The sequence below is a fragment of the Dasypus novemcinctus genome, chromosome 19 (genome assembly GCF_030445035.2).
Source record: "Dasypus novemcinctus isolate mDasNov1 chromosome 19, mDasNov1.1.hap2, whole genome shotgun sequence".
Lineage (NCBI taxonomy): Eukaryota > Metazoa > Chordata > Mammalia > Cingulata > Dasypodidae > Dasypus > Dasypus novemcinctus.
Window position 1 is genome coordinate 17,376,131 of NC_080691.1, and position 19,795 is coordinate 17,395,925.

The 19,795-nt window shown below is 41.8% G+C and overlaps 1 protein-coding gene across 1 annotated transcript in view; it reads right to left on the bottom strand.

The window, feature by feature from the left end:
* The window catches only part of DNAH10 (dynein axonemal heavy chain 10), a 185,448-nt gene that overhangs the window by 150,064 nt on the left and 15,589 nt on the right, over window positions 1–19,795 (bottom strand). Inside the window, exons 6-11 of the mRNA XM_058281259.2 lie at window positions 18,675–18,896; window positions 12,845–12,997; window positions 11,937–12,167; window positions 9,234–9,424; window positions 8,063–8,261; window positions 3,596–3,790 (exon numbers count right to left, since the gene is read on the bottom strand). Coding sequence (XP_058137242.1) covers window positions 3,596–3,790; window positions 8,063–8,261; window positions 9,234–9,424; window positions 11,937–12,167; window positions 12,845–12,997; window positions 18,675–18,896 — 1,191 coding nt within the window. The remainder of the gene's footprint in view (window positions 1–3,595; window positions 3,791–8,062; window positions 8,262–9,233; window positions 9,425–11,936; window positions 12,168–12,844; window positions 12,998–18,674; window positions 18,897–19,795) is intronic.

A 19,795-nucleotide genomic window follows, 5' to 3' on the forward strand; every position in this document is an offset into this window, starting at 1 on the left:
ATTGAACAGAGATTGTTTGGGGTGATGGAAAAGATTTGGTACTGGTGGTGACGGTAGCACAACACTGTGAATGTAATTAACACCACTTATTTGCATATTTGAAAGTGTTTAAAATGGGAAATTTTAGGTTGGATATATGTTACCAGAGCAAAAAAAATTTTTTAACTATGGAACTGTATAAAACAAACAATAAACCCTAATGCAAACAACGGACTACAATTAATGGTATAATATGTAATAATATTGTTTCATCAACTGTAAAAAAAGTACCACATTAATTCAAAGTTTAAAAATAGGGAAAACTGGGAAGCGGACTTGGCCCAATGGTTAGGGCGTCCGTCTACCACTTCGGAGGCCCGCGGTTCAAACCCGGGCCTCCTTGACCCATGTGAAGCTGGCATGCGCAGTTCTGATGCGTGCAAGGAGTGCTGTGGCATGCAGGGGTGTCCCGGTGCAGGGGATCCCCCTGTGCAAGGAGTGCGCCCCGTAAGGAGAGCCACCCAGCGCAAAAGGAAGTTCAGCCTGCCCAGGAATGGCACTGCACACACGGAGAGCTGACACAAGGTGACGCAACAAAAAGAAACACAGATTCCCATGCCGCTGACAAAGAAGCGGACAAAAAAGAACACACAGCAAAATAGACACAGAGAACAGACAACTGGGGCAGGGGGAGGGGGGAGAGGAGATAAATTTTTTAAAAATAGGGAAAACTGTGTGTGAGAGGGATATATGGGAATGCTGTGCCTTTCTATATGATTTTTCTGTAAACCTACAACTTCTCTTAAAAAATGGTTGAAGTGACAACTTTTATGTTATATATATTTTACCACCACAAAGTTTTTTTTAAAGTATTAATTGATATAGACAAAAGAAAAAGGAAGAGGATACTTCAGAGGCAATAGCTCAGGAATTTGGGGAAGACGGAGAATAACTTTACAGAAGGCAAAGAGTTACAATCTAATGTCTTCGATGGTAGGATGGAGGGGCCAGGTTGCTTCTCACAGAGAGGTTACATGTTTGAAGGCTCCAGGTACCTAGGAGGTAGGAGTAAGGTGAGGGGCTGAAGAGCAGAGGAGTTTGTTGAAAATCTGCAGACAGGACAGAGCTGCTCCATCCTGGCCAGCAAAGTCACCGTGCATCCTCTATTCCCTTCCCCATCCTATTCTCTAAGACTGGAGAATTAGTTTTAGAAAAATGAAATCAGAATGGCATCAGACCTCGAATAACACTGGAAGCTAGAAATCAATGAAGGAGTGTCTTCAAATTTCTGAAGAAAAGGTTTTTTTTGTTTGTTTTTTAAGATTTTTTATTTATTTCTCTTCCCTTCCCCCCACCCCCAAGTTGTCTGTTTTCTGTGTCTATTCACTGTGTGTTCTCCTGTGTCCACCTGTATTCTTGTCAGCGGCACCTGGAATCTGTGTCTTGTTTTGTTGTATCATCTTACTGTGTCAGCTCTCCATGTGTGCCACTCCTGGGTAGGCTGCACTTTTTTCACACTGGGCGGCTCTCCTTGCAGGGAGCACTCCTTGCACATGGGGCTCCCCTATGCAGGGGACACCCCTGCATGGCAGGGCACTCCTTGCACACATCAGCACTGCACATGGGCCAGCTCCTCACGGGTCAGTAGGCCCTAGGTTTGAACCTTGGACCTCCCATATGGTAGGCAGATGCCCCGTCCGTTGGGCCAAATCTGCTTCCCTGGAGAAAAGTTTATTTCATACTTGAATTCTGTTCCTTATTTAGCCAGAATTTTTGCAAACAAGGACCCAAATAGATGGCCCATGAAACCTTTCTTAGGATGCTATTAGAAAATGTGCTACAGCACAATGAAGGAGTCAACAAGAAAAGAGGAAAACATGAAATACAGAAAACAGGACTCATCACAGATGAGAGATGACAGGAAGTCCTAGAGCAACTGGTTATGCAACAGGCCTAGAGAACAAACAATTTAGACTGGAGCAGAAGAACAATGACATCTGGGAGGAAAGCCTCCAGGAAAATAATGGCGCTGACCTGACTGAGCATGTGGAACCCATTCTTGGTAGGTATGTGGCAGAGATGCTAGAGCAGTTGGGAAAAAATTAGTGGGTATGTACATAACAAAACAAAAAATAAAAGCAATTATTAACTCCAGGAAAAATGAAGGGTTAGATGAGAAAGCAGGTGTGGTTATGACAGGCTACCTGGCACAGCAAAGAACAATGCCACAAAGACAGGCGTAAACACTATTAATCAAGAGTTATGATAAAACTATTTTAGGTGACAGAGAGGCAAAGGGGAGAGCAGGAAGAGGACAAAGAAGACTTTATCTACTCTGAGTATTAGTATATATCTACATTTAATAAATCAGGAAATAATCACTATGGCAAGTTCCTTAGGAAATATGGAGAAAAACAACAAAAGAAACATACGAATTGTGAAAACTGACAAGAATGGAGATGAAATAATTAAACAAAGAACTGCTTTTTCTTAATATAAGCATTTTAGCATACTTGACTAAGCTTGGATAAATATTAAATTTAAATTTAAAATTAAGTAACACTTAAAATAGAAGCTGAGAATGAATTTAATACAATTAAAGATATGCTTATATAACCAAGGAGAACCATCTCAGGTGTCCTTGTGAAAAGATGCTTTGGGGTTATAAAAATATTGAAGACATAAAATTGGGATGCTACTGGTAGTGCTTCCCACATGAGCCTGAAAAGTGAGTGTGATGGGCCGCCGCGCCCACGCTCTGCAGAATGAAATCTGATTCTCAGCTACAGTCTCTTTCATAGGCTCTGCCTTCTCTACACTTCAGGCCACTGCTTCCTATCTCATCTCCCCAGTCCAAACCAGTCTATGCTGTGCCCAGAAAAATCTTCCTGAAATATCATACTGATTATATCAGCCCCTTGGTCAAGGACCTTCAATGGCTCTCTACCGCTTACTAAAGCAAGCCCCATTCCTCACCCTGGCACTCTAGGTCCTCTCCAATGTATACCCACCCCACCTTTCTTTCTTTAATTCCCTCTACTCTCTACTTACACCAAACCTTTCTACTTCCTTTTCCTCAAACACATCCTGATCCTTTTACTTCTGCTGACTCTGTTCACGCTGTTCTTACCACCTAAAACTCCCTTTGCTTCCTCAGTCTCCACCCTTACCCCCATCCATATCCACTTGTCCAAAGCCTCCCCAATCCCAAAGTTTGCTTCCAATTTGTTGCCTTCCACGCCTCCTAACCCCTGACAAAACACAACTTTCTTCTCAAAAACCCATATCGCACTTTGTGATTCTCTTACCACATTTAGTTTATTTTACCTTCATTCACAGACAGGTGAATTTTTATTGTATGAGACGAACTTTGTATAAACGCCACGGTGTCTAGCTCAACTTAAACTTATCACACTCAGGGTGGGAGAAGGGATGCAGATAAATGAACATCCACTTCTACCTTAGGTATTTCCGTTTCAGTTGTTTTACAAATAAGCAGGTATAATTTTTGTGATTTTTAAAAAAATCTAAGCATAACTAAATAAGCCAACAATTTTAATGTGGAGAAAAACATGGCATTTACGTCCAAGAGCCAACCAATGGATGTGCTACTTGCCAGGACTTCAATCTTGAAGTCATCCATCACATACTTCCAGTACTGGGAGGACTTGATGTTGAAGGGGTCAAAGGTCAGGTTTTCCATGGGGTTGACCAGGCTGTCCACCCTGCACAGGACGTCGTCAATACGCTTGGGATCCCCGGTCACCGCCTTCAGTTCTGGACCAAATATGCTGTAAAATTCCTCAATGACCTGCCCAATAAAAACAAACACAAGGGAGTTATCTTTCTGACTTCTCATGCACCTGCTAAGTACAAATGAGTATGAGGTCTAGACTGACCTAAAGGTGAGGACATGTCCCACAGCCCAAAGCCTATGGTAGTGTCCCCATTGCATGAAGGATAAGATCCAGACACCCCAAAGAAGCCTACAAGGTCTGCACATTTCTCCACCTCTTCCCATGGTGCTCTCCCCCACCTTTTTGCCGCCACCTTTGTATAGATTGGTTTCTTTGAAATGTTGTCTCAACGCAGGTTTTTTTTATGATGTGATTGTATTTTACTATATATTTACATATTTGTAAATCTTTTAAATGTTAAACCTTTCATAACCTGTCTCTGTGGCGTTCCCCCTCCCACAGATACAATATAAAGATAGTACTGTTCCAAATCACAGAGTGGGGAATATCAAGATCGACCCAGAAAGGGAAAATACATTCTTCCGTTTATATCTCCAAATTGTGGACAGCAATCAAGAAAAAACAAATTGCATTGTGTTCCGTTTCTGCCTTATTGATACAAGAAGAAACACACCGGCAGATTTGACTTGAATATGTGATTTGGAAAACATCTTTCAACAGCTCAAGGCCTTAAATTCAACAGTTTTGAGGCGCTGGACCTGTCCGAGCCCCTTCTTGAACAGCTGCTTTAAGTCCACATCCCCAAACTCCCCTATCCAGGTCTCACACTCCAGGACCACTAGGTTCCCACCCTGATCACCCCAGGACCAGGTATCAGAACAATTAAGGGCAGTCACTAAGCCCCAGAGCCATAAAATGATTCAAATTAGCCAATCCATTGGGAGCTCCCAAGAAACCTAACTTAAACCCACCTTACCCGCCAGACCTAAGCCATCTCCTCCAGCTCCAGTTTGCTATAACGCTCTCCCTAGGGGCAACCCCTGTACAGCCCTGTGGACAGCCTTCTCTCATTAGGTGCTCTAAGTTACAAAGACTTCCACCTTTCATCAATCCAAGGGTCTTTGTATTATGTCCCACCAACCAAAGAATCTATTGTCATATCTAATATCTTATAATTATAAAATACTCAGCCATGATTCAGTTCTATGGTCCTGTCTCAGGGCCTTTGCACTCACAGTTTGAAATGCCTATTAACTCCTATAGCAGTTTGATATTATTGATGAATTCCAAAAAGAAATATTGGGTTATGTTTGTAAACTGGTCTTTTCTTTTGGGCATATTAGATTATTTTGCATTTGATTAGATTATATATAGATTAGATATATCAAGTAAACCCCTTGTGCCAGTAGGGCATTGAGTCCCCGCCCCTTGGTGGGTGGGGAGTCACAGATAAAAGACATGGCAAAGGACAGAGTTGAAGGGTTTTTAATGTTGAGTTTTGATGTTGGAGTTTGATGCTAAAACTGGAGCCCCGGGAAGTAAGCACACAGAGGAAAGAGAAGCAAGCCCCAGAAAGAGAGGAACCCTGAGTCCAGAAAGAAGCAAGACCTGGGAAGAGAGGAACCCAGGAAGCCTGAACCCTGGCAAACGTCAGCAGCCATCTTGCTCCAATACGTGGAAATAGACTTTGATGAGGGAAGTAACCTATGCTTTATGGCCTGGTCTCTATAAGTTCCTACCCAAAATAAATACCCTTTATAAAAGCCAATAGGCTTCTGGTATTTTGCATCAGCACTCCTTTGGCTGACTAATACAACTCCTAACATCATTAAATATCACATCTTCATGTCCAGCCCCTCTAGACCAGGTCAGACCCCATGATACACACTTCCAGAGCACCCTCAACTGTTCTCTCCATGGCACCTACCCCAGCCATAGTTCTTCATTTGTGTGATTATCTGTTTACCAGCTTTCTCCTCCACTAGACTGTAAGCCCCAGGCAGCCAAGGACTATGTGTACTTTTGCCAGGGCCGGCTTCACAGGCATGAGAACTGTGAGGGCCTACATAGGGCCCTATGCTCAGAAGGGCCTCGTGCTGCTATCACCAACTTGAAATTCTTAATAATTCTGTCTTTAACCTTGTGATTTGTAAATGAAGTCTGATGGGACAATGGAGCACGCATGTGAGCAGAGAAGATACGTGTGCTACGTGCATCTGTTCTTCCTTGCTCTCCCATTCACATATAGGGTTTGCAATGCTCCATAAGCACAGAATTCCAGTGGACCCATGATGCACAGGAGTTTCAGGAAACTCAAACTGAGTACAGGTAAGCGTGTTGCACCTATGACTAAGTAAGCAGGGACATGATAGCTGGAGAGGCCACATTCTCGCTTCGAACCAGCACTTGCTTCAAACACAGAGAGAAGTCAGTGGTGTTTCAAGAAACACAAACAACCAAGGAACCCCATCATATACTTACATACTCAGGTAACTTCCCTCTGTTAGCCAAACTCTGATGCTGAAAATGATGACAAAGAAGAAAAGGGAAAGATAGGACAACCTAGAGTTCCTTTACCTTTCAGACCTTCCTCAATAGTAGGGAGAAAGCAGAGAATGCTGGTAGAATAAGCACGTAGCAAGAAGTGAAATAAAAACAGCTAAGTTAGTTAGTGTCCTATTTTCACCGTTCTGGCAAGAACAAAATACCTATGCATGTACAAGCTATGGAAAAGGAATTGTATAATTCTGGTGATTCACACACAAGTTATATGCTTATACTTACATATTAAACTGGGATTGCATAATAAAAAGGTGAATGGCAAAATTCATGTTAATAATGTAAAAGTTCACTTTTCTTTTCTTTACTTTGCTACGGTGTGGCAAAGAAAGAAAAAAAAAATATGACAAGGCAAGAGACCACAGAAGCATGGAAAAAGCTTTATCTTTTAGTACTTTTAACGATTTTTTTTCCTGCTTTTTGAACAAGGGTCCTGCATTTTCATTTTGTACTGGACACTGCAAAATGATGAAACCAGCCCCAGTTTTTGTTTACTATTGTTTCCCTCATGGCAAGCACAAGTGCCTGGTACATTGTGATTTGTAGATAAATATTTAAAATGAATGAATGGATAGACCTGCTTGAGACAAGGACTGTGGCTAATTCATCCAATCAGTCACTAAGCTCATTCACCCAAGAGGTTAAAGATTAGACAGAGGGAAGCAGACGTGGCTCAACTGATAGAGCATCCATCTACCATATGGAGGGCCCAGGGTTCGATCCCCAGGGCTTCCTGACCCATGTGGTAAGCTGGTCCATGCACAGAGCTGCCACGCGCATGGAGTGCTGCCCCATGCAGGGGTGCCCCCGTGTGGGGATGCCCCATGCACAAAGAGTATGCCCTGCAAGGAGAGCCGCCCCACATGAAAAAAGTGCAGCCTGCCCAGGACTGGCACTGCACACACAGAGAGCTGACACAGCAAGATGACGCAACAAAAAAGAGATGCAGTTTCCCAGTGCCACCAAGGGTGCAAGCTGACACAGAAGAACACACAGTGAATGGACACAGAGAGCAGATGATGGGGGGGAGGGGAGAGAAATAAAATAAATATTAAAAAAAAAAAAGAGATTAGTCAGAAACATGGGGGCCACTGGCAGATGGTAGGAATTGAAGCAATGGACATGGCCTAAGGAGAGAATGAAGGGACAAGACAATCTCAGTGGGGTCCAGGACTGACAGTCCTCTGACCCTGTGCCTTCAGTCTCTCCAAGGATAACTAGGTAAGAAGGTCCCTATTAAAATTAAATTACCTGTATAAACACATGCAGGACTCTTTACTCAGCCATAAAAAGGAATAAGTTCTGATACATGCTCCAACATGGACGAACCTTAAAAGCATTATTCTAGGTGGACAAAACAGACACAAAAGGCCAGTCTTTTCATGGAAACACAGAAGGGGAGGATTTCGCAAAAGAGACAGAAGAGGAGTAGCTAGAGAGGTAAAAAATCAAAAGGCAAGAGTGACAGAGAAGAGGGAGAAGTCACAAAAGACAATGAAAAGTTGCAACAGGTGTGCTCTGGCACATTCTAGTATAATCTGTGAGTTCCTCTGTTGTGTTACTCAACTAAGATGAAAATCACAACTAGCTGTGATTTTTTTGAAAATGTAAGGCAAATGACTGGCTAGTGTTAAAAGCTCAGAGAGCTGTGCTGAGCTTTTGGACTCTTATTCTACCCAAGGGCCCTGGGACCCGCCGGCGCTCGGTGTCCCCAGTGTCTGCCTGAAAAGGAGAGGTCTGTTGGCAAACTGCCTAGCAGCTGTGCGTCGGCCAGATTGGGACTCTGGCCCCCTTGGTGTGCACTGGAGCCACACGGCAGCACCTACCTGCAAAATGTCAGAGAGGTCCTGGCAGATGGCTGCCATGTAGTCCGTCCTCTCGAACAGCCGTTTTCTATCAAACTCCCATCGAGCTTCTCTCCCCGAAGCCTCAATCTTAGCCCGGATGTCAAAATAGGCCTTTTTCCACATCAAAAGGGTGTTCTTGGCCTCCAAGGTCTTGTGCTGTGCACTGGTACGGTTTTCTCTGTAAAGGAGAGATGCGGAAATGGCAGCTCTGAGTGCCACCCTCTAGGGGCACGTGTTTCTCCTGGGAAAATTCCAAGCACCGAGCTGAGCCCCCCAGGCGGCAGGACCTCGGCACATCCTCCGAAAGGGCAGCTGCTCTGCTGTGGTTTGCTAAGGTCAGGGTAGCTGTGTCCAAGCTGCCTTTGCTGGCCACGTTGCTTCCCCACTGCCCTTCCCTGCCCCTCTCCCATGTGCAAAGCCCTGGCTCTGCTTTGGGCTGTCTGAGCTGGAAGGAGGAGCCCTGGTGGCCTTGTGGCCCAGCCTGGGTCAAAAGTGGTGACTGTTTAACACCAGAGCAAAGTGAATGCCAGGATTTAGCATTCGCCTATACAATTTTTTTCTAAGAAAGTGAAAAGATAATCTCCATCTCCTGCAACATTTGATCCTCAGGGGCGGTTCTAGCTGAGGGGAGCTGGAGATCCAGGACTCAGGATCCTCTGACCCTGTGTCTTCAGTCTCTCTAGGGATAACTAGGGAAGAGGGTCCTGGCTAAAATAAAATGACATTTATATCCATATGATGGAATATCATTCCGCCATATGCTACAACATGGAGAAACCTTAAAAACATGATGCTAAGTAAAAGAAACTAGACACAAAAATGGCATATTGCATGGTTCCATTTATATGAAATGTCCAGAATACATAAATCCATAGAGAGAGCAAGTAGATTAGTGGTTGCCAGGGGCCTGGGAAGATTGGTGGCAGGGTGGTGAGTGGGTGCAGGCGTGGGGGGTGATGTCCAAAGGGCATGAGGTTTCTTTCTGGGGTGATGAATGTTCTAAAACTGACTGTAGTGATGGGCGCACAACTCTGTAAATATACTAAAAGTCACTGAATTGTACACTTTAAATGGGTGAATTGCATGGTATGTGAACTGGGTTTCAGTAAAGCTGTTATAGATATAAGAAACAAACACTGCCACTTCTTACTTGAACAAAGTCCGCAGATTCACAACTTTGCAGACTCTTTCAGCGATTTCCCAGGCAATGCGCTCCATGAGTGGAATCATCCTCTCGTCCTTGTTGTAGTGTCTGGAGATGATCCACACCATTCTCAGGGCACTCATCATGGAAGGGATGGTTTCCAGAACAACATGGAATCCAGATCCATGGGTGATGTTCTGGCCCAAGGGACACATCCAAAAGAGAAAGAGAGCAGTGAAACCAACTGCAGACTTAGGATTCAAATGTCTTAATAAATGTACAAGGAGTTTCCTTCTTCTTAATTTCAGAAAACATTTACTTACTATAGGAGAAAGTTTTTAACAAATGAAAGATACATGAAATAGGTCCATATGTGCTGATGTGGAAAGACAGATAAGATTTACAACGAGAGAAAGTAGATGTGGCTTAAGCAGTTGGGCACCTGCCTACCACACGAGAGGACCCAGGCTCAGTTCCCAGTGCCTCTTGAAAAAACAAAAACAAACAAGCAAAACAAACAATAAAACCAGTTCAAGGAAGCTGATATGACTCAATGGTTGAGTCCCAGCTACCCAAATACAAGGTCCCAGGTTCAATCCCTGGCCTCGGGTACCTTAAAAAAAGATTTACAATTGTACCACGCAGGAGTGTCCCCCACGTAAGGGAGCCCCATGTGCAAGGAGTGTGCCCTGCAAGGAGAGCTGCCCTGTGCAAAAAAAGTGCACCCTGCATAGGAGTGGCACCCCATACACGGAGAGCTGACGCAGCAAGACGATGCAACAAAAAAGAGGTACAGTTTCCTGGTGCCGCTGACAAGAATACAAGTGGAAACAGAAGAAAAAACACAGCAAATGGACACAGAGAGCAGACAATGGGGGGGGAGGTAGAGAAATAAATTAAAAAATTAAAAATTTTAAAAAAGAACACAGCAGAACTGATACTGTGCAGCCTCTAACACCTGCAATTTAGAAGGCACCCACCATGTAAAAAGTGTAACCACCCTAATCCCTGAAACCACAGACCATGAGGCACCCAAATCACATGGAGAGGCCCCAGGGGATGAGATGCCATGTGGAAAGATAGGCCAAGGAACACAGAGGTACCAGACATGTGGGTGAAGAAACCATCTTGGAAGAGGCACCTCCAGCCCAATTGCCCCAGCTCTTTTAACATGAGGCTGAGACAAACCACCCAGTTAAGCTCTTCCCAAATTCCTGGCCCCCTAAATAGGGAGAAAAATAAAATAGCTATCACTAAGAAAGTAAAAAGACAACCCACAGACTGGGATATTGCAGACTCATATATCTGATAAAAACTTGTATCCAGAATATACCAGTTAACATCCACAAGAATGTCTATCATCAAAAGACAGAGAAAATTTTTTCATTTGTTTATTTTTCTTTCTTTCTTTCTTCGTTAGTTTTAGAGAGAAAATGTTATTAACAGGGAAATAATGGAGGAAGTATATGGCAACTCTACTTTCTGCAGATTCTTCTGTAACCTACAGCTGCTCTAATAGTTTTTTTAAAGACAGACAATAAGTGTTGGTGAGGATGTGAAACAAATGGAACACTCAGACACTGGTGATAGAAATGTAAAATGGTATAATCACTTGGAAAAACAGTTTGGCAGTTTCTTAAAATGTTAAACATAATTTATCATATGATCCAGCAATTCCATTCCTAATTATATAATATGCTCAAGAGAAATGAAAACATTCAACACCAAAAAAGTTGTATATAAATATTCATAGCAGCATTATTTGTAACAGCCAAGAAGTGGAAATAACCCAAATGTCCGTCAACCTATGGATGGATAAACAAAACACAGTATATCCACACAATGGAATATTATTCCTCAGTAAAAAGGAATAAAACATATCTTGGCCTCAAGAGAACTAACAGGAGAGAAAACAAAAGAGTGCCCTTAAATGAAGAGAAGCAGCCACTCTACAGGGGACCTTAGCCAGTGTTTTCCAGGGATATGTGTCCCTCTGGCAAGAAGTGAGATGATTCAGGAGGCGCTCAGGAATATTTTTAAAATATTTATTTTAGTGAACACTAGAAAAACATATATCATTGGCTGACCAAACCATGATTGCACAAGTATTATTGCTTCAGATGAGGTGCTGCACACACACATATATGTGAATCAATTCAAAGTCAATTTAAAGTAAAGGTGTACGCTATGACGGCAAAAGCATGAAGGTGGCTGGTATACCTGACACATGTGAGCTTCTTGGCTCTCACTAATCTTCACAAACTGCTCATTGTGCAGAGAGGAGAAATGAACTCCAGAGGCAGGAAACTATGCTGTAACCGAGGTCAACTCAGCAGCAGATTCCAGTTGGACCTCAAGCACTTGGACCTGGCCTTGTACATCAAGAACCCTTAGCATTAGCAGCAACCTCAATAGGCATGTTCTGCTATTACTTGCATTTTTCAGAGGAGAAACAGGCTCAGAGAGTTTGCAAATGCAGGTGCAGAGGACTCCAGGCCCTGGGCCTGTACCTTTATAGTACTTCACACACCCAAATCAGCTCCTCTGCCTTACAAAGAGGACTTTAACTGGCCTCACTGTTGGGGCCAAAATACTAACTCCTGATGTTGCAATACTATACCAGAGCACAAATAAATTCAGAGGACATTCAATCTGTGTGAGATCTAACCTGCAGAGCTGACTTTCCAAAGGGCAGTACATCCAGCATACCTTGAAATGGCGCTCCACGGTGGAAAGAAACCGTACATTGTCAGAAGCCTCCATGTGGAACTTGAATAATTCCGTTAAGACTGGCTGCAGGTTAGCCACAAGCATAGAATCTGATTCTCTGATCACTTCCAAGACTTTCCTGACTATCGGGAGCTTTGTTTGTTCGTGGAGTGCACTGAGGGTTGCATTTCTTTCCCGCCAGAAATCAATTTCAGCTAGAGGGCCGTGACCCTGAGAGGTGACATGCAGGAACATGTAATCATCACATCAGTATGCAAGGGACACTTGCAGCTATTTACCCAGCATCCATTCCTCCCAAGGGCTCTAGCAGGGACCATTCTGCATGGGGCATTCAGCTGGTTACTAGTTCAGGGACAGGCACTTGACCTTCCATGGTCCAATCAGACTGAATCTCAGGACTCTGGCAGGGAATGCCAGACAAGGGCACCCTCTCTGTCTCTGGACAATGTGGCATACAAATGTGGGGCCAGAAACTGCTGCAAGTTGCTGCCATGAAGGAACCAGTCTAGGGAGGAAGCCCCCACAGAAAGGAGGTTGGAACAGCCAGAGTCCTGATCCAACAGTACCTGAAGCCAGCCCTGCATCTGGAATTTTAAGTTGTACGAGCCAACGAATTCCCTCCCTTACTATACCCATTGAGGTGGGTTTCCTTTGTTTTGCAGCCCGAGCATGCTGATTGATGACACAGCGCTACTGTTATCAATCCAGGCAGTAATCAGGTAGCACATTAGCAAGACAGTTGGGTGTATTTACTTTGATCTTTTAAAGGAGGTCAGAAAACAGTAAGGAAAGTGACTGGATCATGCAAATCCCCAGACTCCTGGCTCTTTCTCAGGGTGCCAAGCATGAAATGTATCAGAGGTCTTTGAAAGTACTGCACAAGTTACCTGAGGCGTCTTCTTCAGCTGGTCCTCAACAGCTGCAGATATCTGATTCAACCAGTTTATCACACATTGCTCCAAAATATCAACCGTTTCCTGGTCAGCTGCCAGATCGGACACCTCTCCTTCCACACTGATGCTTGGCATTTCTAACTTGATCTCACCTAGTGGAATTAAAAATGGACAATCAGCCACTAGTTTAGGAAAAAGATAGCAAACAATGATGCGCAAGGTAACCACTGGCTCTTCCCTCCATGTATCAGCATAACAGGTTTGCCATATGTCCTGTCACAATCTGTCTATATTTCCATCTCTTTCATTAGCATGTAATAAAATTTTTAGAGCATTATTTCAGTGTTGGGCTTCACCAAAATGTCTTAGATAAGACATTCCCAAACTTAAAAACTAGTGACTTTAATTTTAAAATTGAACAAACAACCAGAGCTCAACAGATACATGAGAAAACACTCCAGGTAGCCCAGTATAAACAATAAGGCAGCCCAGTATAAACAATCATAAACAATGACCTCAGAGAAAATTGAGATAATACAAAGAAGAAAAAAATTTTTTTTAATTCCCATAATTATTCTCAGAGACTTTAAATGATATGGTATTCAACAAATAAGTACAAGATGTTATGAAAAAGACAGAACCAGGGAAGCGGATATGGTTCAAGCGATTGGGCTCTCATCTACCATACAGGAGGTCCAGGGTTCGCTACACAGAGAGCCTCCTGGTGAAGGCAAGTTTGCCCAAATGGCAAGCTGACCCAAGCAGAGAGCTGGCCCATGTAGAGTGCTGGCCTGCACAGAGAGGTGACACAAGAAAAAGAGACACAGAGAAGAGATAATAAGAGACTCAGCAGACCAGGGAGCTGAGGTGGTACAAGAGAATGATCACCTCTCTCCCACTCTGGAAGGTCCTAGGATCAGTTCCCAGAGCTGCCTTATGAGAAGACAAGCAGACACAGAAGAATACACAACGAATGGGCAGAGAGAGCAGACAACAGGGGGATGGGCTGTGGGGGAGAAATAAATAAATAAATCTTAAAAAAAAAAAAAGGTTGGGGGAAGCAGATGTGGCTCAAGTGATAGAGGTTCCACTTACCATATGGAAGGACCTGGGTTCCATCCCTGGTCCTCCTGGTGAAAAAGAAGAAGAAAATGCATGCCTGCATGGCAAGCCAGTGCCCATGTGAGTGCCCACGTGGTGAGCCAGTGTCCACACGAGTGCCTGCGGGATAAGGCAATGCCCCGCACAAGTGAGTCATGCAAGCAAGATGACGATACATCAAAAAGAGAGACAAGGGGAGAGTCAAGGTCAGGTGCAGCAGAAACCAGGAAATGAGGTGAAAATTGACAGGGAACCTCTCCCCCCATCAGAGGTCACTAGAATCGAATCCCAGTGAATCCTACAGGAGAGAAAATGAGAAGACAACAAAGACAGCAAAAACAGCAGGGCAGGAGGAGGGGAAAGAGAGAAAATAAATTAATTACTTTTTTAAAAAGACAGAACCAGAGAAAAAGTTCTTAAAAATTAAAAATAAGATAGCTGATATGAAAAATTCATTCAAAGCTTGCAAAGATGAAAGCTGAGGAACTCTCCAGGAAAACAGAAACAAAGAAAGAAATATAAAACATAAGAAAAAAGATAAGAAACAGAAAATCAATCCACCAGGTAAAACATCCAGCTATCAAGAATTTGAAGAGAGAACAGAAAGAAATAGTGGAGGAAATTATCAGAAATACAAGAGAATTTTTTGGTCTTTGGTCTGAAAATACAGAGGGCTGGAAAATTGAATGGAAAAAGAATCACACACAGTCCCATCATCGTGACATTTCAAAATACTAGGGATTAAGAGACAGTTCTACGAGTTTCCATACAGGTAAGAAAAAAACAGGTCATCTACAAAAAAAGAATACTCTCTGACAGTTTGAAGTTCTTTTACAAATCCCAAAAAGGGATTTATAAAATCCCTTCCTGTGGATGTGAGAGTCTTTTGACTGGATCCATCACTGAGTCATGACTCAGGTTGAGTCTCAGCCCTCTCACTGGGTCTTACAGAGAGAGGGAGACAAGGAAAAGGGAGCTCTGTCATGAGAGAGGGGACTCAAGGATTGCTAGCAGTGAAAGCTTAAGCACGAAGCCCTGAAGAGGCTGGGCCAATGGAGCAACTCAAGACCGAAAAGACAAGCCCTATGCCTGGTCAGCAGCAACTGGGCTCCAGGAGACTGTAGATTTTGGAGAAGGTAGGGACCTCAGCAGAGATCAATGGCCATCTTGTTTCGACCCCAGGATCACCAACAGCTGGGTGAGAAAGCATCTCTGTTGATGCCTTGATTTGGACATTTCACAGCCTTGGAACTCTAAGTTTTTTACTCGAAATAAAATTCCCACTATAAAAACCAACCCATTTCTGGTACTTTGTATAGGCAATACTTTGGCAAACTAAGACACACTCATTCATGCTCTCTAATGAGAACATTCTTATCACGAACACCAGATGCTAGAAAACAAAGAAGAAAAATGTATTCAAAATTCTGTGCTAAAATTATTTTCAGTGTAGATGTCTATACCCAGAAAAAATTATTAACCAACTGTGGAGGTAGAATTAAAATCATTTTCAGACATTCAGTTTTCATAAAATTATTTTCTACACATGCTTTCTTAGGAAGTTACTTAAGGATGTATTCCAGCACAATGAGGGAATAAAGCAGAAAGTCCTATGGTCTAGGAAATACTGCATCTGAGATGACAGCTATGCGACTTGCTGAGAAAGCACTATCCACACTGCAGAAGGGAAACACATTGCTCTGTGAAGAAGGACATCAAGAAAATAAGGGATTGTGTGATCTATTTATCTTTTTTAAAAAAAGACAACAAAAATTTTAAATTTAATTTTAAAAAGGAAAAAGAAAGAAAATAAGGGGGACTCTCTAGGGAAAAAAAAAAAACCTTTAAAGATATTTTAAGAAAGCTAGAAAGGCCAAGGAAGAGAGGGTAAAGCTGTACAAGAAAGAAAAGATTATCATAGTTTGCTACCTTTTTCTGCAATAAGCAATATTTCCATGGTTGTAATAATGGAAATGCTTTACTGTGTAATGAAAAGAAGGGACATACATGCATTGGAAGGAAGGATATAAGTGAGCACTGGGGAAGGAGGTACAAAATCCTCATCATCATGGCAGGAAATAATAGTTTATGTCAAAAATTAAGAAGAAATACCAGTGTGAGCATATAATTCAGAGATATGGCAGTAACTATGAATAGAAACTGCTGGAGAATTCAAAGAAGTTGCCAAGACAGAACAGAACTGAGGGATAATGAAAGTGAGGCAGGAGTCAGTTTTTTCCATTCAATATCTGTTTGTACTATTTCACTTTTTTAAACCTTATCTATTTATTACTTTAATAAATTTAATATACATATTTGTATAAACATACTTATTAATATATCTAAGTGTATTTGATGTAACTACACTAATATATTTACATTAAAAACTTACTCTGCAACAGATTACCTGAAATTTATGATCTTATGTATCTTAGAGTTATGATAAAAGCTTTTTAAATTGATAGTCAATAACCTACAAAAAGCTATTTCTAAGAGTTCCATACATAAAAATAAATTTCTTCTTTGAGGTGATATTATAACAAGGGTGAGCCAGCTTTTTCTTAAAGAGCCAAACAGTAAAAATTTTAGGCTTTTCAGACCAAGACGCAAAAGGGAGGATATAATGTACATCATTACATAACCACTTAAAACATAACCATTTCAAAATGTAAAGGCTATTCTTAGCCCATCAGCCATGCAAAAAGAGTCAATGAGCTGGATTTGCCCCATTGTAAAATCAGTTTTTCTGGTTTTAAAAATAGTGCATGCTTATTGTAGAAAAACATGAAAAGGAAAAGAAAAATCATCTTAATCCCATAACCTAATCAGTAATAGTCACTGATAACATTTTAGTGCATTTCCTTTCAATATTTTATGTAAAACACAAATATATTTTTCACTCATCTACTTTTTACATCAAAAATAAGACACAAATCATATTTAGGATAAGAAATAATTTTTTGTATCTCTGCTGTACAATATCAATGCAAGCAGAGTGAAAGAGAGAAAAAAAGAGAAAATAAGTTAGAAAAGTACAAAAAGAAGAGTGCAAGAAGCACTGAAAGGGAAGCAGATGTGGCTCAGGCAACGGAGCTCCCGCCTACTACATGGGAGGTCCAGGTTCGGTTCTTGGTGCCTCCTAAAGAAGACACGGAAGCGGACTTGGCCCAATGGATAGGGGGTCCGCCTACCACATGGGAGGTACATGGTTCAAACCCCGGGCCTCCTTGACCCGTGTGGAGCTGGCCCATGTGCGGTGCTGATGCGCACAAAGAGTGCCATGCCACCCAAGGGTGTCCCCATGTGGGGGAGCCTCACGCGCAAGGAATGCACCCGTAAGGAGAGGCACCCAGCGCAAAAGAAAGTGCAGCCTGCCCAAGAATGGTGCCACACACATGGAGAGCTGACACAGCAATATGATGCAACAAAAAGAGACACAGATTCCCAGTGCTGCTGATAAGGATAGAAGCGGTCACAGAAGAACACACAGCAAATAGACACAGAGCGGACAACTGGGGTGGGGGAGGGGAAAGAAAGAAATAAAAAATAAATCTTTAAAAAAAGAAGATGAGCAAGACAGCGAGCTGACGCAACAAGATGACACAACCAAGAGACAGCGAGGAAACAATGAGAGACACAACAAAACAGGGAGTGGAGGTGGCTCAGGCAATTAGGTGCCTCTCTCCCACATGGGAGTCCCCAAGTTCAGTTCCCAGTGCCTCCTAGAAAAAGACCAGCACACAACAAACAGATGGAGCAAATGCAAACAACAAGGGGGTGGGAAGAAATAAATAAAATGAAACTTAAAAAAAAAAAGCACAGAAATACTGAGGGAGAAACTTCACTTCTGAAAATAAATAATAAAACCCTCTAAAATAGATGCCTGAGGGAAATATTTTATGCATGTTATAAAAAGTTTGTATTTTACACGTATTTCCGAAGTCTTTTCATTTCCAACGGAGAAAATTCCTAAAAAGGGTGAAAAAGTCCAGTTTCCTAGAATGACAATCCCATTTAATAGATTTAAATGGCCCTGCTGATAAATACTAGGTTATGTTTTCACAATGCAGGACCCTAAAAAGTAGAGCCACCAAACGGGATGCCTCTTCCTCACAAAGCCTCTCCTCCTTCCTGCCCACCCACCACACACTTCTCCCATCTTCCCAGGCTCTGCGACTCTGCCTACACCACCACCCCATCCAAAGAGGTGCAGAGCAGCTCAATTCAGCAGAGGCTGTCGGGTGCCCACCTTGTGTCAGTCCCCAGACCGTGGACACAAAGATATATGAGACAGGACTCAGCCACTGATCCCTCCCTACTTACGTACATGCCACTCTTCCCAACCCCCTTCATTAGCCTAAAACAATCTTGCTCCCCAACTCCACCTACTAAAATTCTTGCCTATTTTTTCAAGTGAAGTCAAACAACACCTCCTTCATGAAGACTTCTTTGGCTTTTCCCCACTACCCCAGCATGGTCTCCTTCTTCCAAATCCTCAAGACCCTAATATCTTTCTTGAGTTCCTTATTCTGCCACAGTTCTTCATGTGCTTGATTAAAGGATCCTTGAGGAATTCCTCTTTGTGCCACTTACAATGACCAGCTTGGTGTCTTTCATATAGTGACCACGTAGATAAGAATTATCATAAAGTAAAACAAAATGTTCCTGAACTCTTAAATGACCTTAAGTAAATTAATCATTCTTAAAGAGAAGAAAATGAAACCTCACCTTCAAGTTGCTGCATTGTTCTTTGAATATTGCTTGCAAATTTCTGAGTATTCATTAAAAATTCATCCCGTATTAATTGAATACTGTGATATTCTACTGTTTCCCCAGGGATGTTTGGTAGTTCTAAATCAATCTCAGAATGAGAGCCTTCTATAGGTACTAATCCCCCAGATGCATCTGTCTTGTGTTGATTGAAGGCTAATGCTGGCAAAAAAACCTGAAAACAAAGTTTATGAAACAAATCACACATTTTCAATAATTCATGTTCTTAAATTGCCTCTACATTTAAGTATTCTATAATATGTGCCACAAATATAACTACATCTTTATACAAGAAAATATGTATTTAATGCTCACCTCCAACTCTTATGTCATTCTCTCTCTAGACATTATGGATAACTGAAGCTTGTTCTCTCAAAACTTCCTCCAGAAGAGTTCACGAAATCAATATTCTCTTAGTTCTTGCATAAGCTACAATATTTACCAATCTTTACCAAATCAGTTTTGTTCAAGGCAACATCCTGGGCTTACATTTTTTTTCTTGAGTATCTTGCTCAGCATGTTACTCCGTTTTCTTTTGGTATAATGTGTTGCTCTTGAGAAGTCTGTTGGTGATTTTATTTTTTTTCCCTTTTAAATTACATTCTCTTTTTGCCTAATTGCCCAAATGATTTTATTTTCACTAAAGACCAGTAATTTTACTAGAATATGTCTTGGTGTGATCTGTCTGGGCTGATATTCTCAGATACAGAGACAATTCTTTTAATTTGAAACTTCTCAAATCTATTTTATTTCAGGAAAATTGTTTTAAATTATACCTTTAGTATTTTTTCCTGTTCCTTTGCTTTAGTTTTCTTCTTTGGTGACTCCTTTTATCCTTTATCCTTATCTTCTTGATCTATCTTCACTATTTACCACTTTCTCGTGAATTCTTTTTATCTCAATTTCTTTTTTGTTTGTATACATTTTCCATCTTTCTATCTTTGCGTGTCTTTTAGTCATTATTTCAGAAATTATTTTCTTTTATTTTTCTTTCCTGAACTCTAACCCCTCTTTTCTGAATATTTCTAATTTTAATTTATTTTGTCCTTTCATGCCTTGCATAAATCTTTTGTC